The sequence below is a fragment of the Apium graveolens genome, chromosome 5, assembly GCF_009905375.1.
Source record: "Apium graveolens cultivar Ventura chromosome 5, ASM990537v1, whole genome shotgun sequence".
Classification (NCBI taxonomy): domain Eukaryota; kingdom Viridiplantae; phylum Streptophyta; class Magnoliopsida; order Apiales; family Apiaceae; genus Apium; species Apium graveolens.
The window spans coordinates 58,213,394-58,240,235 of NC_133651.1; the positions used below are offsets into that span (position 1 = coordinate 58,213,394).

General features: G+C 38.4%; 1 protein-coding gene and 1 non-coding gene across 2 annotated transcripts; one reads left to right on the plus strand and one right to left on the minus strand.

The window, feature by feature from the left end:
- Positions 1-15,121: 15,121 nt before the first annotated feature.
- Positions 15,122-15,228, plus strand: LOC141662519 (small nucleolar RNA R71). Its single transcript, XR_012550631.1, has one exon. It is a non-coding gene; the product is annotated as a small nucleolar RNA R71 (small nucleolar RNA).
- A 3,369-nt stretch (positions 15,229-18,597) lies between these two features.
- LOC141660101 (uncharacterized) lies at positions 18,598-19,344 on the minus strand. Its single transcript, XM_074467063.1, has 2 exons — positions 19,101-19,344; positions 18,598-18,998 (listed from the first exon to the last, which is right to left on the minus strand). Exons 1-2 carry the CDS (start codon positions 19,342-19,344, stop codon positions 18,598-18,600), a joined length of 645 nt encoding a protein of 214 aa, XP_074323164.1.
- Positions 19,345-26,842: the final 7,498 nt, after the last annotated feature.

Genomic DNA, 26,842 nt, shown 5'->3' on the forward strand with positions numbered 1-26,842 from the left:
TGGCACTTGGATTACCGAAAATAATAAAGTGAAAAGTTGGCTTATCGATTCCATGTCTCCTCCCTTAATGAAAAGATTTATACGACTCCCTACATCAAGTGAAATTTAGATTGCTTTATCGAAAACATTCTACTATGGATCTTATTAAACACGTCTCTTTGAACTAAACCAAAAATCATTCTCTCTCAAATTCGACCTTTATCGATATACTATAACGAACTCTGTGCTATTTTTCGGGAAATTGATCACAGTTCTCTTTCACAGGAAAATACCATTGAAGGAATTGTGCACTTGCATTCTGCAATGGCTGGGCTCCGTGTCCACATTTTTCTAAGTGGACTTGAGGCTGAATTTGATCAGGTACGTGGAGAAATTCTAAAGAAGGGGCCTAAACTTGTTTTAGAGAGCAGCTATGCATATGTTCGGCGAGAGTCTCAACAAAAATAGACAATGGGAGGCTGCCGTTTGACTTCAGATAATTCTGCTATGGTGGCTCAGCATCCTCGAGTAGGACCATCACCAGGACCATTTAAAACTCGCAGCAACCAACAAGGAAAATCTGTTAGTTTGGTATGTACACTTTGTGGTGAAACAGGCCACTCAAAACAACGATTCTATGAAATCATTGGCTATCCAGAGTGGTGGGATTCACGAAAAAGCCTAGAAAGCAAATTCCAGGAAAAGCTACTATTGTAAATACGGAAGAAAACCTTGGACACAAGTCTTCGGTAAATGTTACTTTTCCAGGTATTATTCATAATGCATCTGTATTTTCTACACACACTAAGAATAGTACTTGGATTATTGATATGTGTGCATCTGATCATATGACAAATGATTCTGATCATTTACAGTCAATTTTACCTTCACCTCAAACAATCATATCTACAGCCAATGGTAGTACATCATCATTTATTTTGTCTAACTCGCTTACTCTCGATCCTGTCTTGGTTGTTCTCTCTTTAGAATGTAATTTGTTATCTGTTAGTCAAATCACTTCTAAACTATCATGTGCTGTGATTTTTTGATCATCGTATTGTGTATTTCAACACATTCGAAATCGGAAGATTATTGGTTATAGTGTTAAACGGGGCAAAGTCTACTATTTGAATATGACAGACAGTGACAATCCGAAGACAAATGATACAATAAATTCAAGTGGAGCAGAAAAGTCCAGAACATCTATCTAGTTGTGGTATCGGAGATTAGGTCACATTTTTTTGGTCATCTAAAAAAATTGAAACCGCAATTGTTTTCAAATATTAGTGATTGTTAATTTAAATGTGAAGTTTCTAAGTTGGATAAAAGCCATCATGTACCGTATTTACCATGTCTTAATAAAAGTTCAGAACCTTTCATGGTTATACATTCAGATGCTTGGGGACCTGTACGTATTCCCTCCATTTCTAAAGCTCGTTATTTTACTACAATTATTGATGAATGTACTCGTATGACAGGGATATTTCTTCTTAACAATAAAAGTGATGTATGTTGGAAATGTAGATGGACTTTACACCAAAATATTTCAATAATTTTAATACACCAACAATAATAGGAGATTACTTTTATTTCTTAATAATAGAAATACAACTTATACATATAAGTGTTTACACACACTGCATTTTATTTTTCTCTCACAAGAGCTTCAGCTCTTTTCTTTCAATATGTGAATTTCACTCTTGGTGTACTTCTTCACTTGGTGTAATATATTAGTACTACAAATGATCAGACCTATTTATAGGCCTTAAACTATAGCTGACATCATTCCTTACATTAGGTATTTATTACTAACATATACTTTTTACTAGCCTACAATTGTTGAACCAGGAGATGAGTAAGTTACGTTGTCTTCAATTCATGCAAGTTGTACATGTAGGTGTTGTAGGTGTTTACCACTTTTCTTCCGTTCATATTCCAGCCATGTATTGAAATTAGCACAGCCACCTTATTTCCTGGATTCAAACTTGATTTTACAACCTAATAGATGTTGCTGACTTCTTCATTTCACATACATGCAGCCTTCTAGATATTCATGCTTGCAGTATTTGTTGACTGGAGAGTTTGAACTTTAACACTACCCCTCAAACTCGACTTTACATTCCGAGCTTCTCTTTCATTTTCTTAAACACTTCTGGCTTCAATTGCTTCGTAAATATATCCGCTAAATTTTCTTCAGTCTTGCAGTGCACCAGTTCCACGATTTTATCATTCACCTTTTCTCGAATAAAATGATATTTAATGTTGATGTGCTTGCTTCGACTGTATGACACTGGATTTTTCATGAGTGAGATAGCGGATTTATTATCCACGTAAATTTTAACCGGGCCTTCCTCTACAAGATTTAATTCGCCCAAAATGTAGCCAAGCCACATAGCCTGACATGCAGATGCTGCTGCTGTGATGTATTCCGCCTCACATGTTGATAGGGCAACTGTCTGCTGCTTCTTTGATGACCATGAAAATATCGCTGAACCGATATGAAAAGCATATCCCGATGTGCTTTTCCCGTCATCCAAGTCACCACCATAATCACTGTATGAGTAGCCAACTAATTTTGAATTTTGAGAATGCATGTAAAGCAGACCATGATCAAGTGTACATTTTATGTACCTCAAGATTCTTTTAGCTGCCATGAAGTGATCTTGCTTCGGTTTCTCCATGTACCTACTAACCAATCCAACTGAATACATAATATCTGGACGAGTAAAAGTTAGGTATCTCAGACTTCCAACCAAACTTTTGAACAATGTCGGATTTACCGACTCCCTTGTTGAATCAACTCTGAGCTTTATGCTCGGTTCTGCTGGCGTGCTTACTGGCTTGCATTCCTCCATTCTGAACTTCTTTAAAATCTGCTCCGCATATTTTTTCTGAGACATAAAAATGCCGTCTTTGTTTTGCTTCACCTTGACTCCAAGAAAGTACGACATTTGACCAATATCTGTCATCTCAAATTCATTAGTCATAACCTTCTTAAAATCATTGAACATACCAGGGTTATTTCCAGTAAATATCATGTCGTCCACATATAAGCACACGATCATAATATCTCCCCCTGAATTTGTCTTCTTATAGAGGGCATGCTCGTATGGACTCTTCACGAAACCTTTTTTCTGAAAATATTCATCAACTCACGTTCCATGCTCGCGGAGCTTGCTTTAAACCATATAAGGCTTTCTTCAGTCTGTATACTTTATTTTCCCGACCTTTCTGAACATATACGGGAGGCTGCTCAATATAGACTTCTTCTTCAAGATAACCATTCATAAATGCTGACTTGACATCCATCAGAAATATTTTCCACTGGTTCTGAGCTACAATTGCTGTCAGAAGTCGTATGGTATCAACTCTTGCAACTGGAGCGAATACCTTATCATAGTCAATGCCATATCTTTGCTTGTAACCTTTAGCCACCAACCTTGCCTTGTACTTTTCCACTTCACCATCCTGATTTGTCTTTGTCTTGTAGACCCACTTGACACCAATTATTTTGTGTCCTTCTGGAAGATCTGTGAGCTCCCAAGTATCATTTTTCTTTATTGCACCAATTTCCTCATCCATGGCTTTATTCCATTTGCTTTCTTCAGAAGCCTCTTCAAATGTAACTGGATCGCATTCAGCCATTAAACAAAATAGAGAATAATCAGAGGTTGTTTGTACTGGACTTGTAGCTTCGTAGATATTATCCAGACTCCGCATCTTTCGTGGTGCTCCCCCTGAGCTGCTGCTTCCTCCCGTGGATGGTGTCGATCCAGGAGTTTGTTGATTTGGACTTGGTGGAGGAGTTTGATCATCATCTCCATCATCTTCAATGTTCTGGTTATCACCGTCATCGCCATTGAAAAATAAACTAGCAACTTTTCTTTCATCCTCGCTCCATCTCCAGTAATCTGATTCATCGAACTCAACATCTCGATAAATAATTAATTTCTTCGTCAGGGGATTGTAAAGTCTGTACGCCTTGCTCCTTTTGTCATATCCGGTAAAAATACACTTTTTGCCTTTGTCATCCAGCTTCTTTCTTTTCTGATCAGGAATATGGGCATAAGCAATACACCCAAAAATTCTGAGATGTCCAACTGATGGTTTGTTTCCGCTCCATGCTTCATTCGGAGTTTTGTTTCTGACACTTTTTATTGGACAGCGATTCAACAAATAAACTGCACATTGAACGGCTTCCGCCCAGAAAGTTCTTGGCAAGTGCTTTACTTTCACCATACTCCTTGCCATGTCAAGAATTGTGCGGTTCTTCCTTTATGCAACGCCATTTTGTTGAGGAGTATATGCTGTTGTCAACTGATGATTGATGCCATGTGCTCTGCAAAAACTTTTGAACAAGTTTGAAGTATACTCGCCTCCTCTGTCTGATCTGAGTGTCTTCAAATAATATCCACTTTATTTTTCCGCCAATGCTTTGAACTCCTTGAATTTATCAAGAGCCTCCGATTTTTCTTTGATGATATACACCCAACTTTTCCTGCTAAAATCATCAATAAATGTTATGTAATACCTATTACCTCCAAGTGATGGGATATTAAATGGACCAGCTATATCTGTATGAACTATCTCCAATGGCCTCCTGGCTCTCCACGATTTTCCAACCGGAAAACTTTGTCGATGTTGCTTCCCCTTTACACATGCTTCACACAAATTTTCTGGTACGTTGATTTCTGGCAAACCGTCCACCATTTTTATCTTTGACAATAATTTCAGGCCAGAAAATGCAAGATGACCATATCTCAAATGCCACAAGCACGAGTCATTTTTAATGACCGACTTTAAGTACTTCTGCATATTTGTTTGCATATCAAGCGTAAACAAACGATTCTTTGACATCTCCACATTTGCAATCAATTCCCGAGCTTGATTTATGATAATGAGGGAATTGTCCTGCATCTGTATATTATATCCTTTCTCCACAAGCTGGCCAAGACTGATAATATTATTTTTCAATGCAGGAATATAATAAACATCATTTATATATTTCTTTTCACCTTTCTTTGACATGATTGTGACGATACCTTTTCCTTTCACCGGAATCTTTGACGAGTCACCAAAAGTAACTTCTCCGCTGATGGTGTCGTCTATCTCCGTGAATAATTCCTTGTGACCAGTCATGTGATTACTGGCCCCTGAGTCAAGATACCAAACATTCTTCTTGCTTTCCTCGTCTCCTTTGTAAGTGAGGAACATAGCAGTGCCAACATCTTTTTCTTCTTTTGCTGCCGTAAAATGACTTCTTTCTTCCACCTTTGGTGCTCTACACTCATAACTGAAGTGACCAAATTTATTACAATTATAACATTGAAATTGAGACTTGTCACCTCGTTGAAATCCGCCTCTTCCACGACCTCTGAAATTTTGACTACGACCAGATGGTTGATAACCTTCAGAATTCTGACCTCTGTTGAAAGACTGCATTCCACGACCGCGTCCACCTCGGTAGCCACCTCTAAAGCTACCTCTTTCACGTACAGAACTGCTACTGCCATAATTTTCGCCAATTGATACCTTACTTTGCAACGCCTTTTCCAAATGGCTTGTATCATTATACTGGTTCATTCACTGCTCGTGAGCTTGAAGTGAACCTACGAGCGCATCAATGGAAATTGTGGAAAAGTCCTTTGACTCCTCGATAGAAGTAACAACGTAATCAAATTTCCTCGTCAACGAACAGAGTAATTTTTCCATCACCCGAACATCATTGAAAATTTCACCATTTATTTTCATCTCGTTTGTCACGGCTTTTAAGCGCATAACAAATTCACCAATATTTTCTAAATTCTTCATCTTTAAATTTTCAAATTCCCCGCTTAGCACCTAGAGCCGCACCTTTTTAACTTTTTCAACTCCTTGGAATGATTTTTGCAAAATCTCCCACGCTTCTTTTGCTGTTTTTGCATCTGAAATTTTTTCAAAGGTTGATTCATCAACACCTTGAATAATTGTGTACAATGCCTTTTTATCTTTTTTTCGGATCTCCTTTAACGCCGTCTTCTCGGCATTTGGAAGTGCTGCTTCAGCGGCTGCATCAGCGGGCTCGTTGAACCCATTTTCGACAATTTCCCAATTATCGTAAGAATCGAGTAACATCTTCATTTGGATACTCCAATTCCCGTAATTTATGTTAGGGCGAAAACACGCACTAATATTCACGCAAGTATACGCGTTCGCAAGTAATATAGAATACTTTCTAGTTCGTTCCCTCAGAGACTCAGACTAAATTATTGTCTAATTAAACTCACTCACCAATGTATGATTACTTCTCAATGTTAAGATAATAACACTTAAAATTGTTGATCAAATATTAACTATAATTAACTACTTAATTAACCACTTAACTATCACTTCAAATTATCAATAATAAAACACTCATGAGTTCACAACTTCATTATTACTTCCTTCTATAGCCATTGTTATTACCTTTAGCATGTGACAGTGATGACATTAATCGAATAACATGAAACTGATAAAAGCCAACTTTCATTGTACTAATACCATTCTACCAAGCATCCACAATTAAGATAGAAGTTGAATAGTCATCAATTATGTTGAGTTCCTATATGTCTACAGAAATTGACAACACAATGATTTAAGCACAAGTTATTCCTTTTGATTACATAGGGCAAATAAAACTGTTAGAGTTACCCACTAATCATGCACAACGTACATGAACCTATGCTAGCATGGCAAGTTCTAAATCTCAAGATCCACCGTCGCTTCACAAGAGATTAACACCCTATCTTATATGTTCGCGACGCACATAAGACGAATACGTGCAACCAATACTAGATATCATGCAATCATCACACACTAAAGTATTTAAACAATTAACTAAAGAATTCCATAATAAATCCGTTGTAACCCCATGATCACGATTAGCCCATAATAGAACTCATCGCCATCATGGGTTCATATGAAATCATGATAAACAAACACAAGAAAATAATAGCTAAACTAATTATATTAAAACAGAGTACGTCACAAGAGTAAATAAGTCAAAGTAAGAAAACTAGCATCCAACGTTACAACGAAACAAGAATCACAAGAATATATGCTTCCTCTTCGTTGCGGTGTGCTAAATCGGTCTTCTTCCTTATCTCCTTCGCTCCTTGCGTAAAACACAATCTAAGACATAATCTCCTTAATACTCTCTATGAAAACGTCTCAAATCTACCTATATAATAGTCCCATAAAACTCAGATTACATAGAAGTTGGAAGTCACACAGAAGTAGAAGTCTAAAATAATTCAGCTTTTTCCCCGACCCTGCGCGGCCGCTCAGCATTGCTGCGCGGGCGCGCAGGACCCTACTGGAAAAATTCCAAGCTTGCTCCGTTTCTTCGCCGTAATCTGCCCATTCCTTTCCCCTCGCAATGGTGAACACATGCCAAGGCTTATTCTTGATGATTCCTCCCCCGAAATGCAACTAATACCCTGAAATGCATAAACACTAGAAAAACGCATTAAATACACAAAATACTTGATTTCAAGATACCAATTTAAGCCATTTTAAGACGTTCTAAGTGGTATAAAATGCCACTTATCACACCCCCAAACTTAAATCGATGCTTGTCCTCAAGCGTCACAGACTCAAAACAAATAAAAATGTGCATGAATGCAATCTATATGAAAATGCAACGATCCCCCTTACTACAATTAACCAACCAAATTGTCACATCTCAACGAATGCAGTTAGACATCTAAAGATCAATAAACTCATGCAACCGGACAAACAGCCAGAAACGTGGTGTGTGCAAATGCTTAACAGATATGCTTCGGAACTAGACCAATTACTATGACTAGATTATCCTCAAGGCAATCCTACGATTATACAAAGAATAAAAATTCTAGGCACAAAGTGATATACAACACTACAAGAACTCTAGAGCTTACTACGGAATTGTGCTTTTTATTTACAACTCAAATGCTTATTTGACCGTGCAATGAGTGAGGTCCACAAAAGACTTATACAATGGTATCCATGTAACGAGCGTTAGGTTAGCGGATCCCAGACTCTAAAAGCCTTAGGTCACTAGGCATAAAGTCCCCTAAGAACTTAATAACTCGAATACCAAAGAGCCCACTCTTGATCAATTATGCAGAAAATTTATTACTATTATTATTTTTTTTTTTGTTTTTTTTTTCATAACTTCTGAGCAAGTGCGTTTCGCTCCATCTTACTCAACCCTAGACTACTCGCAACATAAGCGAGCCGGCTACTAGCCAATTGACGCCTAGCCACAACTAGCAACAACTTCCATATTTTTTTTCTCCAAAACAATTTTTCTTTTTCATGTTTTTATCACTAAGAACCTATAATCGAATTCTAAGCATAATAAATAGATTGACCTTGAAAACAACCAAATCATAACAACAATCTAGCCCTTACGCATTCTTTAAGACTTAGTGGATTTACATTTGTTTCTAGCATGCATATCAACCTACACAACTTAATATCACTTTAATGCTATCACTACACTCGCATCAATATCACAATTCAGTCGATAAATCATTGCAAAAGGGATCATAGTAAATGCATGAGCTACATGACATTCATAAAAAAAACTATATGGCATAAATTATGCAACTATATGAACTAACTATCATGAATATGCAACTAAATGACACACACACAATATTCCTTTAACTACCACCCCCAAACTAAAAATCTTCACTGTCCTCAGTGAAAGTAGTAGAAAGGAACACAGGGTATACCTACTCGGAGTCATCATCATCATCACCCTCAGCGGGTGGAGTATCAGGCGGCGGGTATGCAGAGTCCTCACCAAAAACTGGCCACTGGATATCAGCTCCAAGGCCTCGAAAAGCAGTCCCTAACGCAAGGGTGAGCTCCTGAGCAAACCTACTCTGCGTCTCATACATGGCATCCATCCGCTGTGAAAGCCTCCTATACTGGGCATCACCCATCCCAGCACCATCCTGAGCTCTCGACGAACCAGCCTCACCACGCCCTGGCCTAGCCATAGTAGCACCTCGTGCTGGACGCCCTCCTGAAAGATGATAACCCAGCCCATGCTCCTCAGGCTCACCACCGGTCCACTCCTGTATCCCATTCAGAGTGCCAGAATCTATCGGAGCTGCTGGCAACTGCAACTGCTCATGAGCCGGCCAGTTCACTCCCACTGCTCGGCATAGCTTCGTAACCGTGGATGCATAAGGGATGTTCATATGCTTTGCTCCCCTCAAAAACTTCAGAATCCCTTGGTAGATAAACTCACCAAGGTCCACATAGTATTCCTCATTCAGAATTCCCCACAACAGCTGTGCTCTCTCAACTGTGACCTCGTGTGCATGTGAAGAAGGCAAAATATTAGCACATATAAATGCATTCCATGCACGGGCATACTTGTTCATGGCGATCGCCGGAAAGTGACGATACTCATTATTGGCTGGACTGCGGTTCCAAACTGTGCCCGGTCGATAGAGAGTCGCACAAATCAAATCCAAGTCAAAATTCTCAGCAGTCTTTTCATTCCAGTTCTCCTCCTCGGGCTTCCTCTCTCGCTGTCCAATCACACGGCGAATCGCCGCAGGATGATAATCAACCGTCAGCCCACGGACTACAGAAAACCCATTCTTTTCAGCCTTCACGTTCGCGTAGAACTCGCGAACAACGCTCATCGGTACTGCTTCGGGTGACTCACAAAAAGCTATCCACCCCTTCTCTGCAATCATGGGCAACAACTCACCATCCCTCCCTGATGGTAAAAACCCCCTCTCCTTCAGAATCGGCTTCCCCAACAGCCTAGTGTACTCCTCCTCCGCAGCTCTGTCAGTTAACCGAGGCCTTGCAACAGTGCCCCTCGAAGAATCAGCAGTAGGAACTGTGCCGCTGCTGTCAATAGTGCGTGCTCTCTTGGGTGCCATTGATTCGTGAATAGAAGTGTGTAAGAACTGATTTTTGATGTTTGTGAGAGGGTTTAAGTGTAGGAAGTTTTATGGGAGATATGTAGGATAGGTGTATGTATATATAGGGTATGAATTAGATTAGGGTTTGGGAATTAAGGGATAAACTCATGGGGTAGTGGGAACAATTCGTGGGTTTATGGGCTAAAACTGTTTTTGTGTTTTTATTTTTATTTTTATTTTTTTTTCTGAACTGCAAAAAATTTTCTGGAACTCGACCCCTGCGCGGCCGCTCAGCATTTCTGCGCGGGCGCGTAGCAAGCTGCGCGGCCGCTCAGCCTAGCTGCGCGGGCGCGCAGAGGGTCTCTGGAAAAAAAAATTTTCAGCCCCTGTTTTCTGATTTTTTTTGTGTTTTTGGATAGGTTATTAACTTCTAAGGGTTCCTGTAACAACAATTCATGGGTTGCCTCCCACGCAGCGCTTCTTTTTCGTCATTAGCTTGACGTTCCGTACCTTTCTCAAGTAGTCAACAAAATGGCACTAACCACCTCTCGGCTTGCCATGTCCCCATAGTAGTGCTTCAACCGCTGACCGTTAACCTTGAATGCTTGGTCCAAATCATTCTCAAAAATTTCCACCGCTCCATGTGGAAACACAGTTTTGACAATAAAAGGTCCAGACCACCTTGATTTCAACTTCCCAGGAAAAAGTCGGAGCCGAGAGTTGAATAAAAGAACTTGTTGCCCTGGCACAAATAACTTAGGATGTAGCTTCCTATCGTGCCACCTCTTCACCTTTTCCTTATACATTTTGTTATTCTCGTACGCTTGAAGTCGAAATTCATCAAGTTCATTAAGCTGAAGCATTCTTTTCTTACTAGCTGCATCTAAATCCAGGTTCAATTTCTTCAATGCCCAGTAGGCCTTATGCTCAAGCTCCGCCGGTAGATGACATCCCTTACCGTACACCAACTGAAACGGTGACATCCCAAGTGGAGTTTTGTATGCTGTTCTGTAAGCCCAAACAGCTTCATCGAGCTTTAAAGACCAATCCTTCCTTGACGGACAAACAACCTTCTCTAGAATGCGCTTTATCTCTCTGTTAGACACTTCCGCTTGACCATTTGTTTGCGGATGATAGGCAGTAGCTACTCGATGATTCACATTATATGCTGCATCATAGAAGTGAACTTATGGTTGCAAAAATGCGATCCTTCATCACTTATGATTACCCGAGGCGTTCCAAACCTTGTGAAAATTTGCTTATGAAGAAAATTTAGTACTACCTTTGCATCATTTGTCGGTAAAGCTTTAACTTCGACCCATTTTGAGACATAATCGACTGCCAGCAAGATGTACTGATTATTGCAAGACGAGATAAAAGGCCCCATGAAATCGATTCCCCACACATCAAAGACCTCGACTTCAAGCATCACATTTAATGGCATCTCATCCTTCCTTTACAAATTTCCCACTCTTTGGCAACGATCACACCTTAAAACAAACTGATGAGCATCCTTGAACAAAGTAGGCCAGAGAAAACCTGCTTGCAGAATACGAGCTGCCGTCTTCTCACCTCCATAGTGTCCACCATAAACCGTGGAATGGCAGTCTCGTAATATCCCCTCCGTCTCACAGAACGGGATACATCTCCTGATGATATGGTCAGCTCCCTGTCTAAACAAATATGGTTCATCCCACATATACCACTTCACCTCATGCAGAAACTTCTTCTTTTGCGCGGATGTCAAATTAAGAGGCATTATATTGCTGACAAGATAGTTTACAATATCTGCAAACCATGGTTCTTCCTCCTGAATTGCAAACAACTGCTCATCCGGAAAAGATTCATTGATTAACGTCCTATCTTGTGAAGTAGAATCGGGATTCTCCAACCTAGAGAAATGGTCAGCTACTTGATTCTCGGTACCTTTTCTATCTTTGATCTCTAACTCAAATTCCTGAAGTAAAAGCACCCAACGAATGAGTCTCGGCTTTGAATCCTTCTTAGAAACCAGATAGCGAATAGCTGCATGATCAGTGAATACTGTTACTTTCGTACCAAGCAGATAAGATCGAAATTTCTCAAAGCCAAAGACTATAGCCAAAAGCTCCTTCTCAGTAGTGGTGTAGTTCAATTGGGCACCATTTAAAGTCTTACTCGCATAGTAGACCACATGGAAGAGATTTTTCTTGCGCTGTCCCAGAACTGCACCTACCGCATAATCACTCGCATCACACATCATCTCAAACGGTTCTGTCCAATCTGGTGCTGTAATAACTGGTGCAGTGATCAAACTCTTCTTGAGAGTCTCGAATGCTGCCAAACATTCATCATCAAATTTGAAAGGCACATCTTTCTCAAGCAAATTGCACAATGGCTTAGATATCTTTGAAAAGTCCTTGATGAATCGCCGATAAAAACCCGCATGACCAAGAAAACTACGGATTCCTTTCACAGAATTGGGTGGGGGAAGATTTTCAATGACTCCCACATTTGCCTTGTCCACCTCCAGACCCTTTCTAGAGACCTTATGCCCAAGGATAATGCCTTCACGCACCATAAAATGACATTTCTCCCAATTAAGCACCAAATTAGTTTCCACGCATCTTTTGAGTACGGCGCGCAGATTATTCAAACATTCATCATATGAGTGTCCAAAGATGGAGAAGTCATCCATGAACACTTCGACGTTATTTCCAATCATGTCAGAGAATATAGCCATCATACATCTCTGAAAGGTGGCCGGGGCGCCACATAACCCAAACGAAACTCTACGAAAAGCAAATGTGCCAAATGGACAAGTGAAGGTAGTCTTTTCCTGATCCTCTGGCGCAATACAAATCTGATTATACCCGGAATAACCATCCAGAAGACAAAAATACTCATGTCCCGCCAATCTGTCAAGCATTTGATCAATAAATGGAAGAGGAAAGTGATCCTTCCTTGTGGCTTTGTTCAATTTCCTATAATCCATGCATACTCTCCATCTTGTAACTGTTCGAGTAGGGATGAGCTCATTCTTTTCATTTGCGACCACAGTGATACCTCCTTTCTTAGGTACACATTGTACAGGGCTCACCCACGAGCTGTCAGAAATAGGATAAATGATGCCTGCATCTAGCCATTTCAGAATTTCTTTCTTCACCACCTCCTTCATGATGGGATTCAGTCGTCGTTGCTGTTCCACAGTTGGCTTACTACCTTCCTCTAGCAGAATTTTATGCATACAATATGAAGGACTTATCCCCTTAATGTCTGCTATGGTCCATCCTATAGCCGATTTGAATTCTCTCAAAATCCTTAAGAGCTTGTCTTCCTCACTACCTGAAAGGTCAGCTGAAATAATAACAGGTAACGTAGATGAATCACCTAAAAAAGCATACCTCAAGTGTACAGGTAGTGGTTTGAGCTCCAAGGTAGGTGCTTCCTCTATTGATGGTTTGAGCTTCCCTTCAGCATTCTTAAGGTCAGAAGTACCAAGAGATTCAAATGGTATGTCCAGCTTTCACTTCCAGGGAGAAGCGTTCAGATATTGTAATTGCTCATTGCTATCTTCATCATCACTGTCAAATTCCCCCACTAAGGCCTTGTCCAATGCATCAGACATTAGCATGTGCTCGAGTTCCGAAGTAACTGCGGAATCAATCACATCCACTTTTAAGCACTCCTCATCTTCTGTAGGGAATTTCATTGCCTTGAATACGTTGAAGGTCACATCCTGATCTTGGACCCGCATAGTAAGTTCCCCTTTTTGTACATCTATCAAGGTACGGCCAGTAGCCAAGAAAGGCCTCCCCAAGATTATGGGAATCTTCTTATCTTCCTCAAAATCCAGAATAACAAAATCTGCTGGAAAGAAGAGCTTATCCACCTTGACGAGCACATCCTCAACTATGCCCCTTGGGTAAGTAATGGAACGGTCCGCCAATTGTAGCGACATGTATGTGGGTTTTGGATCAGGCAGATCCAGCTTTTTAAAGATCGACAAGGGCATCAGATTAATGCTTGCTCCCAAATCACAAAGGCACTTGTCAAAAGTTAGATTGCCAATGGTGCAAGGAATGGTGAAGCTTCCTGGATCTTTCAGTTTTGGTGGTAACTTTTGTTGCAGAACCGCGATGCATTCTTCCGTGAGAGCAACGGTTTCAAGGTCATCCAGTTTCACCTTCCTTGAAAGAATAGTCTTCATAAACTTCGCATAACTAGGCATTTGTTCCAGAGCCTCAGCGAAAGGTATATTGATGTGAAGTTTCTTGAACACCTCCAGAAACTTCCCGAACTGTCTATCCAGCTTTTGTTGCTGCAATCTCTTAGGAAAAGGTGGTGGAGGATAGAGCTGTTTCTCCCCTGTATTAGCCTCAGGAAGAGTGTATTCAACAGTAGTCTTCCTTGGTTCCGCCGCTTTCTTCTTTTGCTTAGATTCTTCATCTCTAACTTCAGCTTCGACTTCTTTTGCCTTTTCAGCATCAGCTACTTTTCCAGACCTTAAGGTAATAGCCTTGACTTGCTCTTTAGCTTCCTTCCTGCCTGGTACTTCCGTGTCACTGGGAAGAGTGCCAGGTTGACGATTGAGCACTGCATTGGCTAATTGACCGATTTGATTTTCCAAGGTCTTGATAGAAACCGCCTGACTCTTGCACAACAGCTTAAGTTCCTCAAAATCAGCACTAGTAGGTGCAGCTGCACTTCCCTGTTGAGGATATGATTGCCTTGTAGCATACTGCTGTGGTTGCTGGAATCCAGGTGGGTTAAACTGTTTACTCACCCCTTGCTGATATGGTGGCTGAATAGCATTCTGATTATTCCCCCAGCTGAAATTTGGATGATTTCTGTTATTAGTATGATAGGTCGCTGGCACAGGCTGCTGTTGTCGCTGATAATTATTCACATACTGAACAGATTCGTTGAAAAGAGAACACTGATCCGTAGCATGAGAACCTGCACAAAGCTCACAAACCATAGCTATTTGATTAACTCCATACGTAGCCAGAGAATCAACCTTTATTGATAGCGCTTGGAGCTGGGCTGCAATAGCGGTGGCTGCATCAACTTCCAGAATACCTGCTATCTTGCCTGACATCATCCTCTGAGTTGGGTTTTGATGCTCATTTGCAGCCATCGTCTCTATAAGATTATACGCCTCAGCATAGCTTTTAGCCCATAAGGCTCCTCCAGCTGCTGCATCGAGCATGGGCCGAGATTGGGCCCCCAAACCATTATAAAAACCAGTGATTACCATCCAATCCGGCATTCCATGATGTGGACATTTTCTCAACATTTCCTTGTAGCGTTCCCAAGCCTCGCACATAGATTCTGTAGGTTGCTGCGCAAACTGAGTAAGAGCACTCCTCATAGCAGCAGTCTTTGCCATTGGATAAAACTTCACCAGAAACTTTTGCGCAAGATCTTTCCACGTAGTGATGGACCCAGCTGGTTCAGAATGTAACCAGTCTTTAGCCTTATCCCTCAGTGAGAATGGGAAAAGCCTCAACTTGATAGCCTCATCAGTCACGCCATTATACTTAAAAGTGCTGCAGATCTCGACAAAATTTCTTATGTGCATGTTGGGGTCTTCAGTTGCCGCTCCTCCAAAAGAAACAGAATTCTGCACCATCTGAATAGTGCCCGGCTTGATTTCAAAGGTGTTAGCTTGAATAGCTGGATGAAGGATGCTTGACTGAATATCATCAATTTTAGGCCGAGAAAAATCCATAAGAGCTGGATCAGCTTGAACAATACGATCTCCCATGTTTACTGGTTCTTTCTGCTCAAGTCCTGAATCCGAATCCTCAAAATCTAACTTCTCCGGAATATCAAGAACTTCGTCTGTCTCCTCAGTTGTATCTAAAGTCCTCTTGCGAGCACGAGAACGAGTTTGCATAAACGCTTGCTAAAGTACCTGAAACATAACCGAAAAGAGTAAGTAACTACTACGTCCTAATCACTGAGTCCTAATGACCAATGATGGTAAGTACATAAACTAAACAAATACGTCGAGTCCCCGGCAGCGGCGCCAAAAACTTGTTAGGGCGAAAACACGCACTAATATTCACGCAAGTATACGCATTCGCAAGTAATATAGAATACTTTCTAGTTCGTTCCCTCAGAGACTCAGACTAAATTATTGTCTAATTAAACTCACTCACCAATGTATGATTACTTCTCAATGTTAAGATAATAACACTTAAAATTGTTGATCAAATATTAACTATAATTACCTACTTAATTAACCACTTAACTATCACTTCAAATTATCAATAATAAAACACTCATGAGTTCACAACTTCATTATTACTTCCTTCTACAGCCATTGTTATTACCTTTAGCATGTGACAGTGATGACATTAATCGAATAACACGAAACTGATAAAAGCCAACTTTCATTATATTAATACCATTCTACCAAGCATCCACAATTAAGATAGAAGCCACAATTAAGATAGAAGTTGAATAGTCATCAATTATGTTGAGTTGCTATATGTCTACAGAAATTGACAACACAACGATTTAAGCACAAGTTATTCCTTTTGATTACATAGGGCAAATAAAACTGTTAGAGTTACCCACTAATCATGCACAACGTACATGAACCTATGCTAGCATGGCAAGTTCTAAATCTCAAGATCCACCGTCGCTTCACAAGAGATTAACACCCTATCTTATATGTTCGCGACGCACATAAGACGAATACGCGCAACCAATACTAGATATCATGCAATCATCACACACTAAAGTATTTAAATAATTAACTAAAGAATTCCATAATAAATCCATTGTAACCCCATGATCACGATTCACCCATAATAGAACTCATCGCCATCATGGGTTCATATGAAATCATGATAAACAAACACAAGAAAATAATAGCTAAACTAATTATATTAAAACAGAGTACGTCACAAGAGTAAATAAGTCAAAGCAAGAAAACTAGCATCCAACGTTACAACGAAACAAGAATCACAAGAATATATGCTTCCTCTTCGTTGCGGTGTGCTAAATCGGTCTTCTTCCTTATCTCCTTCGCTCCTTGCGTAAAACACAATCTAAGACATAATCTCCTTAATACTCTCTTTGAAAACGTCTCAAATCTACCTATATAATAGTCCCATAAAACTCAGATTACATAGAAGTTGGAAGCCACACAGAAGTAGAAGTCTAAAATAATTCAGCTTTTTCCCCGACCCTGCGCGGCCGCTCAGCATTTCTGCGCGGGCGCGCAGGCTACTGCACGGCCGCTCAGCATTGCTGCGCGGGCGCGTAGGACCCTACTGGAAAAATTCCAAGCTTGCTCCGTTTCTTCGCCGTAATCTGCCCATTCCTTTCCCCTCGCAATGGTGAACACATGCCAAGGCTTATTCTTGATGATTCCTCCCCCGAAATGCAACTAATACCCTGAAATGCATAAACACTAGAAAAACGCATTAAATACGCAAAATACTTGATTTCAAGACACCAATTTAAGCCATTTTAAGACGTTCTAAGTGGTATAAAATGCCACTTATCAATTTATCGCCGTCAACTTTGGAATTTACGGTTGTATCATGCTCGCCATTTTTCAGAAACGTGACCTTGGCTCGGATACCACTTATTGGAAACGTAGATGGACTTTATACCAAAATATTTCAATAATATTAATACACCAACGATAATAGGAGATTACTTTTATTTCTTAATAAAAGAAATACAACTTATACATATAAGTGTTTACACACACTGCAGTTTATTTTTCTCTCACAAGAGCTTCAGCTCTTTTCTTTCAATCTGTGAATTTCACTCTTGGTGTACTTCTTCACTTGGTGTAATATATTAGTACTACAAATGATCAGACCTATTTATAGGCCTTAAACTATAGCTGACATCATTCCTTACATCAGGTATTTATTACTAACATAGACTTTTTACCAGCCTACAATTGTTGAACCAGGAGATGAGTAAGTTATGGTGTCTTCAATTCATGCAAGCTGTACATGTAGGTGTTGTAGGTGTTTACCACTTTTCTTCCGTTCATATTCCAGCCATGTATTGAAATTAGCACAGCCACCTTATTTCCTGGATTCAAACTTGATTTTACAACCTAATAGCTGTTGCTGACTTCTTCATTTCACATACATGCAGCCTTCTAGATTTTCATGCTTGTAGTATTTGTTGACCGGAGAGTTTGAACTTTAACAATGTATGTGAAATTTTTCAAGAATTCTATAAAATGGTGTCCAAGCAATATCAAAAATGTATTCGAGTTTTCCAAACTGAAAATGGTACGGAGTATACCATCATACCAACCCTAGGAAAATTTTTGACTGATCATGGAATTCGACACACATTTTATACCTATGCTCAAGAACAAAATGATTTAGCAGAATAAAAAATATCGACAACTGTTGAAAGTTGTGCGTGCTTCACTATTTGGCATGAACATGCCATGTTTTTATTGGGGAGAGGCAGTGAAGTCAGCATGTTATCTAATAAATCGAACACCATCAAGAGTCATAGATTTTTAAACTCCGCTACAGAAGTTACAATCTTTACTATCCATCCCTCCAACACCAGATCTTGAACCACGAGTGCTTGGTTGTGCTGCTTACAGTGGCGGACGCAAAAACTTTTTTCAGGGGGGTCCTAATTTATACTACTATATCAAAACTAAAATTCAGATTTCAATTCAGCTTCAAAACTATAATTAAAATGCTTTGTACTTACATAAAATAGAGGCTAACAGAGGCACTATTCAATCTTTGCATAAACGCGGTAAATCTGCCCTTCGTGACTTCATATTCTGGAAATGCTGGATGATTACCTCATTTTCAATATTTATGAAAAGTTCTTTCTCAATATAACACACCAAACAATCAGTAAGAAATTCATCCCCCATTTTGTTCCGCAAATTAGTCTTGATAATGTTCATAGCTGAAAATGCACGCTCCACACTTGCTGTAGCAACCGGTAAAATAAGAATAAGCTCCAGCAGAAGATATACTAGTGGAAAGCTCCTGTCAAAACCTACATCAACCATCTTTTTAGCAAGATCCCCTGTATTTTGCAATTTCAGAAATGCTGCATTTATCTTCATTTCAGATAACCACATTTTCAGTTCTTCTTTAAGCTCCATAAGATCAGATGGTGAGAATTCTTGTGGGTATAACTCCGCAAGTCGAATTACCTTTGCAAGATCAAAGTTTGCGAAAGAATTTTTTGGGTCCAGGCAAGCAACACATAACAATAATTATGTACTTGACTCCGAGAAACGATTCTCCATTTCTTGACTAATATGATCAACAACTTGACAAAATATGACAACCCGAAAATGATGAAAATAAGTGGTAGCTTGTTTACCTCGAATCCGACCAAGAACATTGTCTTCCATATTTGGAATGTTAATTTTTTGTTCAAAACAAAATGTAGAGACCTCCTCCAACAGCTCATCCCAGCCACTCTCTCTCAAATTTTGTAATTGTTTTTTCACATTTGAAACCATACTCATAGCTTGGATTATGTTTTGATCTTTTTGTTGCAATAATTGTGATACAATTTTAATTTGCAAATAAACTAATCTAGTAAACTAACTTTTGATTATATTCAGGCAACAAGTTTTATGTATTTTACATTAAAAATTAATTGTTTTTATCCTAAAACCAACTATGAACACTAAGAATCAAGATTAAAGACCTTTAAAATAAGAATAAGAATTTGTTCCCTAAAGTTCAACGAAGCAAACTTGATCCTTGTGGGAAGAATTGTGTCTTTGTAAGCTATGCAAATTTGAAGATGGGATATTGATGTTATGACCCTTATTCAAAAAAATGCATATAACTCTTGATGTTTCCTTTCATGAGACGGAACCATACTACTCAGGGGGAGATCTTCAAACTTCTCTTTGGGGGAGGATGGTTGGGAAGAACGAAAACCAAATTGATGAGTCTCTGGAATATAAAGAATTTCCTGATGCTGTTATCAAAGACAAAGTTCTAGTCTGAATAGTGAAATAAATTCAGAAGTTTTTGATAAAGTTGTAGAGACTCCATGTTTGCCTCTCTTAACACCGCCATCTCAAGAATCAACCGAGCTCAAAGAATCCACTCCACAGGTAACTTCTAACCCTACCATTCCTCATATAATAATTAACGAGCCAGGTTTAGTTCCCACCGTTACCGTAGAAAACTTAACCCCTAGGTATTCACAAAGAATAAATAAATGAGTCCCAAATAAACAGTATGAACCCGATCTTAAGGCTACCACAAAGTATCCCATTAATAATTATGTATCTCACCATAGGTTATCGAGGTCATATGCTGTTGGAAACGTGATGAACTCAAAAAAATGAAAACTTTGATTTAAATTATTACACTAGCAACACAACAACACTATTTATTTTTGTTGACTAATAAAAGTAAACTATATATATATTGATGTTTACAAACATAGGCATGCTACAGCCTTTTTCTTTTCCTCACAATACAGAGCTGCAGCTCTTTGTTTCAACACTTCAATATATATTACTCCCTCAGTCTCTTCCAATTGTTTACATTTTTGAGAAAGTGTCCGGCACGCATTTTAAGGTGCATAAAAAGTATAGTTATGTAACTTATTTTTACAATTTTCTTTTTCTGAATAAAAGTTAAAAGTTTTAATTTTTATTCAGAAAAACAAAATTGTAAAAAAAATTACAGAACTATACTTTATATGCACCTTAAAATGCGTGTCGGACACTCTCTAAAAAATGTAAACAATTGAAAGGGATGGAGGGAGTATATTACTACAACCTGGGGAGTGTTATATATAGGCTTGAACAGGAGCACTTGACATTATGGCTTACATCACTGCATATTTATTATGGCCAGCTATCCAGGAAGACTTTGAGCAGCTTACATTTCTTGTAATCTTGAGAGCATTATTCATGTTGCTTCTTCATGAGTGTAGCCTACCATATATTCAGGATTCAAGCTGTTATTATGCATAGATTACACGCTATTAATTAATACACATCTGACTTTGCATGGTGACAATCCACAATTCAAACCAAGCTGCTGCATCACCATCTTATCACCTACTTGTCACCTTTGTTCTTCTTTCTTAGTACACCAGTGCATTTATGTATTATAATAGAACTATTATTTTAAAGAGGGTTTGAATTCTAACACTCCCCCTCAAACCCGACTTAGCATTCCGAGCTTGTTCTTCATTTTCTTAAACACTTCTGGCTTCAATGGCTTCGTAAATACATCTGCTAAATTTTCTTCGGTCTTGCAGTGCACCAGTTCCACAATTTTATCATTTACTTGTTCGCGAAGAAAATGATATTTTATGTTGATGTATTTGCTACGACTGTCACCGGATTTTTCGCTAGAGAAATGGCAGATTTTGTAACGACCGAGGAATTACGCTTGTATTATATTATAATAATAATAAATTATGTGTATTATTATGTGATTAAATGTGTTAAGTCGTTAAACCCTAACTGCTATGTGTTATGTGTTGGTTGTTTTGATCCAAACGTGTTTTGGATATTTATTGAACGTTTTATCGTCAGTTATATATATATTATATCAAAACCTGTACAGCTCAAAACTATGTTTTAAAAGCCCGTATTTCAAACAAAATCATTGGCCCTATTTTTCCAAAAATGCCCTATACCGTATCGCTATTCTGAACCCCTAGACGTTTTACCAATTGACCTTTTTCGCGAAAAACGACTTTTTCCGGACCCCTTCGGGTACCAAAAGCCCCACAAAAATCACATTTTTATTTTTATATGATCATGAAATTATCATATATCATTTTTCTTTGTATTTTTGTATTTTTCACAATTTTTGGGAATTTTTAGTATTTATTTTATATTTATTGGATATTTAAAAATTTAATATTAATACCCAAAAATTATAAAAATTGGGGTCAAATATTTTTATTAGGAGTGTAATTAGCCCCTTAATTTTATTTAGGGGTATTATTTTCATAAATATAAATACCTGATTTATTGTTAATTATTAAGTTAATTATAATTAAAAATCAGAATATTAAGAAATTTATTTTGGGGGTGAAGAACATTCAGAGAATTCAACTGCAGATTTCATAGTGATTCTGTTATCCAAATCGATCATGTGAGTAACCAAAACAAAGCTCTTGATCTCTACTTTCTATTCGTATAATCAATTTCATGTTTCAGTCTTGTGATTTTCAATTCGTTTTTCTAGGGTTTATGCTAGAATTAGGGGTTTAGGATTCTGGAATCGTTTGATGATTTTGATGATCTATATAGCTTATTCATAACCTTAGGAATGATTTGGTGTAATAAATTAGTTTGTATAACCCCGGGAAAGTAGTTCCCGAGTTCTTGAGTTTTAGCAATTTTGAATTCGTTTTTCTGTGATTTTGAAGATGTTTTGATTGTTGTTGAGTATTGAGATTGACTGTAGAACTCAGGAGCTTCGATTTTACGTATTAATCGTCGAGGTTGATCAAGTTTTGGAGGAGGTGTCGTTTTCCGGTGACGTCGCCGGAAAGCTTCGGTTTTTGGCCGGTGGAATCGAAGGAGGACTGAGCAGGAGTTGTGGATGGTGCAGATGAATTCCCATGAGTATTACGAGATGATCCCCGTCGAAATCGATCGAGATGGCCTTGGAAAGGACTCGCCATCGAATCGCCGGAAACAGCCGCCGGTGTCGGAGTATTCGCCGGATTCTGGGCGACCGACGACTGTTCTTCGTCAACCCGAGGTCGACCCGGTTTCGACCCGGGAAACGACCCGGGTTTGATCCTGAAAACCCTAACCCTGAAACCTGTTTTGTGTTTATGATATTTTAATATTTATTCTATTTTCTAAAATCAGAAAATCAGTTTTAATAATTCTAATAAATAATTAAAAAAAAATCAGTTTTAAATTCTGAAAAATAGTATAATTAATTTCTAAATTATTTTATTAATCTAGAATTTAGAATTTAATTATTTAGTTAATTATTTAATTATTTATCTAATTATTTATTAGTTATCTAATTAATTAATAATTGGGTAATTAATTAATAATTAGGTAATTGATTAATAAATAAGGATTAAATAATACGAATAATAATTCGTTAATTAGTTAAATCTTCCGAGAAACTCGTACCTATTCGAGTCGTGATTCGTTAAGTTAGAGATATTATTCGAGCGATAATTTATTCAAGGGATATCGTAATAACTATTTGTATCGTATAATTAAATATCAGTAATTAATTAATTAACGAATCGTACGAGTTTCAATAATAATCTAATAGATCGATAGTTATTCGAGAATTGCGAGTAGCTCGTAGTTATACGAATGATTAATCGTTAAGTGATTTATAATTCGAGTAATTCGTAGTTATTCGATAAATAGCGTATCGGTTAAATAAGTTGGTTGATTATTTGTAAATAATCGATCTACTCGAATAAATATCGATAAGTTATAAATATTATAATAAATTGTGATTAATCCTAATAATTAGGGATTTATTATTTTAAATTATTAAATAAGCAATGATTAATTATTTATAATTGATTATTAATTAATTAAATCTTGTTTAATTCATAATAATTCAACCGTTAGTCCGATTTGAGCAAAACGAAGACCCCTAGACTCAGAAAAATGAGACGAATCCAATAAAAATAGTTGTAAGTTATAATTTCTTCTGAAAGAAAGTGGTTTGGTGATAATTGGTAGTTCGTAGGTCCTAGTAGGGGTATAATTGAGCTGAATAAATCCCGAAAAATTATAATAAAATCAGATACGACTAGTAATGCAGGTATAAGTCCAGAATTGATTCTAAAAATAATTATAAATCTAGAAATTAATTATGTGCTTTACGTGCTACGTGCTTTATGTGATTATGTGAATAGATGTGATGTATAAATGTATGTATATATATATATATGCGAATCAGATAGAAACGCATGGGTAGACTGATAAAGTTGCGTGATATCAATTCAAGATACACGTATATAGTAAATTATCTAAACACCTATCTTTCCATGATTTGTTCAGTGTTAGCAAGACAAAGCAAGCTAAGATCAGAAGGCAGTGAGTTAAACCAGGTTAAGTACGCGCAAGGCAAGTTTTTTTTTCCCCTATTCTAAATTCAGAATAGTGATTTATAATTCCTTTCTATCGTATCAATTCTCTTTGATAATCATTGTTCATATACACTGTTACCCATTTATTATCACTTATTCCATTTCATTTCAATTCTTGATTTACCCAATTTATTGAATTCCTTGTTCATATTTCAATTCCTTTACCCTTGTTACATATAGTCTGGTATATCCTGGTGTTGGGATATATCAATAGCATTCCGAATATTCTGGATGCTAAGCCTTGGACTGGATGGTTACTTTACGGGCTGGGTTTTACCCAGGCCATTAATTAATAGGCCATAGTTGCCTGAGTACTCCTAATGTTGGTTGGGTCTATGCAGTTGGGTATAGATCCGCACTATATTCTGACTGATCAGCAGGTTATAGCGCATATGTTGGTTCTTGTTCCAGTCTTGTTCATTTGGCACTCGCCAGTGTTGGCAAATTATTATCATATACAGATACAGATGGTTGTTCAAACCAGCAGCTTATTGGTTCATTTATTTCTCTCTCTTTATAATATATATATTGTTGCAGGCTTGTTGAGCAATTTTGGCTCATTTCTTTTATTGTCACTCCTATTGTTTTACAGTTAAAGTAGAGAATGAAACCCATCAGGACCCGCATAGTCAAGAAGCGAGTCAAGCAGCGGGACCCTCTTATACCAAGAGTGTTCCTTCCTATTCCCGAAGAGAGTTTTGAAGTGCCAGATCAGGTGTAGCAGGATAAGTAGTAATGTTGGGTTGAATAAAAGTTTTGTGTAGTTTGAATAAAAGATTGTGTAGTGAAACTGTAGATAGAATAAAGTTTTGTAATAAAGAGAGTTCTTGAGACAGGTTTTATTTAGTTGGGTTGTAATAAAGTGTAGTGCATGATTCTTGTTTCCAAACTCAAACCTTAAAAGATCCTGAGTAGTGATAGTTCGGGGTAATTATTATATTTATATTCCGCTTGTGCAGATATAGTTGGTAATTGTTGTTAATAATTCCCCAAATCTATACCCCGGATTTGGAGGGTGTTATAGTTGGCATCAGAGCTTAGGATTGACCTTGGAAAACAAGAATGTTAGGGTTAAGATAAGATAGGAAAATAAGATAGGATGAGAGTGAGAGTGTTAGGACTGTTTATCTATGTGATTAGAAGTTATGAGTTATAGGATTGTGATTTGATTGTTTTTGTGTTATTATTTTCATGTATATTAGATGGCTTCTTTATCATCGTCTACGGAGAGGACCGAGACAGATCCAGTGGATGTACCGGTAGTAGCCCCAGTGTCAGAGCAGGTTTTACCTCCATTGCCACCTGAGCCAGCACCAGAGATACCACTTTTCCCGGAGGTACCAGGTTTTGCAGATTATTTTCCATACGTTGAGCCAGAAATACCAGATATTCCACCATTAGAGTTTCCGATGTTTGATATTCCTGATATGGTTGATCTTCCGCAGTGGGAGGATGTAGAGCCTCAGATTCATATGCCACCAGTCGAGATTCCAGAGATGCCACCGATGGAGCCAGAGGCAGAGCCGCCCGCGTATGCGCCTATGGAGCAGCCTGTCTTATTTCCTGCCCCATTAGCCATTTATGCACCTGTTCCAGGAGTTTATCAGTTTCCTCAGCCAGAGTTTATGGATGAGATCGTGGTGGATGGACCATTACCTTCTCGAGGTTCCAGCACTGATCTTCAGGAGCATCATACCGTGACTTACCAGCGCTTTCAGGCAGAGAGGGAGGAGAGGATTAGATGGCAGAACCAGTGTAGAGAGATCCTTGGATTGTATGAGACACAGACGGATGGTCCTGTCAGAGCATTACGACCGGATTATATACTGAGAGAGAGACTACATCATATTCACCGGGTTAGTTCACAGCAGCTTACTGATTTGAGACAGCAGGATCTTAGTGCGGAGACAGCATATCGCAGAGCATTGGGACTTACCGAGGCAGTGCTAGAGGCAGTGCAGGAGGAGTTGAGCCACGTATCACCAGGATTTTGAGACCAGTAGATCAATGAGTGTTGTATTATGTATATTTTGTAGATAGAGGCAGCATAGTATTGTATGACTAGTTTGTATGAGTGTAGCTACTGACTCTGACTGATAGTAGTAGCAGTACGACTATTATATCATAGGTTTTTTGTATCAAGCACTGACACCTGTAGCTGGTGTTCTACCTATATATATATATATGAGATAATCTTTTGCACGTTTTCTTTATTTTATTTCCAGTCATTTAAGCATTTACATTTATTTCAGTACCATTGCATATTTACAAATGTAGTTTTATTCACGATCATGTTGTAACTTTACAAATACAAATGTAAATTTAAAACATATCATACTGTTTTATCTATTCAGTTATTTAATAAGTTATTTTATTTTCTCGAATCGACTGTTTTAATATATGTTTAATATACTGTTATTAAATAAGATCCATTATTTATTTACCAGAAAAATGGCACCTAAGAGAAAAGCGCAGCCCGACTCATCGAATGGAAACACCGATGGCCAAAACAATAATAAACAGATGGATCAGATGTTTAATCTCATGCAACAGCAGATGTTGATGATGCAACAACAAATGCAGCAGCAGCAACAGCAGTTCCAGCAACAGATGTTACAGCAAGCCGCTCATCCAGGACATCAAATACCTCCAGCAGCACCTATGACTACTTTCAAGCAATTTCAGTCGGTGAAGCCACCGGAATTTATGGGTTCCACAGATCCTACAAAAGCGAGAGCTTGGCTGAAAGAGATGGAAAAGGCTTTTTCGTTGGTAAAGGTCGAGGAAGAGCAGAAGACAGATTTCGCTAGCTATTTTCTAAAAGGTGAAGCTAATTACTGGTGGGAATCAAAGAAAGCTTTGGAAGAAGGTGTGGTGACCTGGAACAGATT

Coding starts and splice junctions, on each gene's coding strand:
- LOC141660101 (XM_074467063.1), bottom strand. CDS start 19,344: ATGGTTTCAAATGTGAAAAAACAATTACAAAATTTGAGAGAGAGTGGC. Junction 18,999..19,100: donor GAATCGTTTCTCGGAGTCAA/GTACATAATTAT, acceptor TATACCCACAAG/AATTCTCACCATCTGATCTT.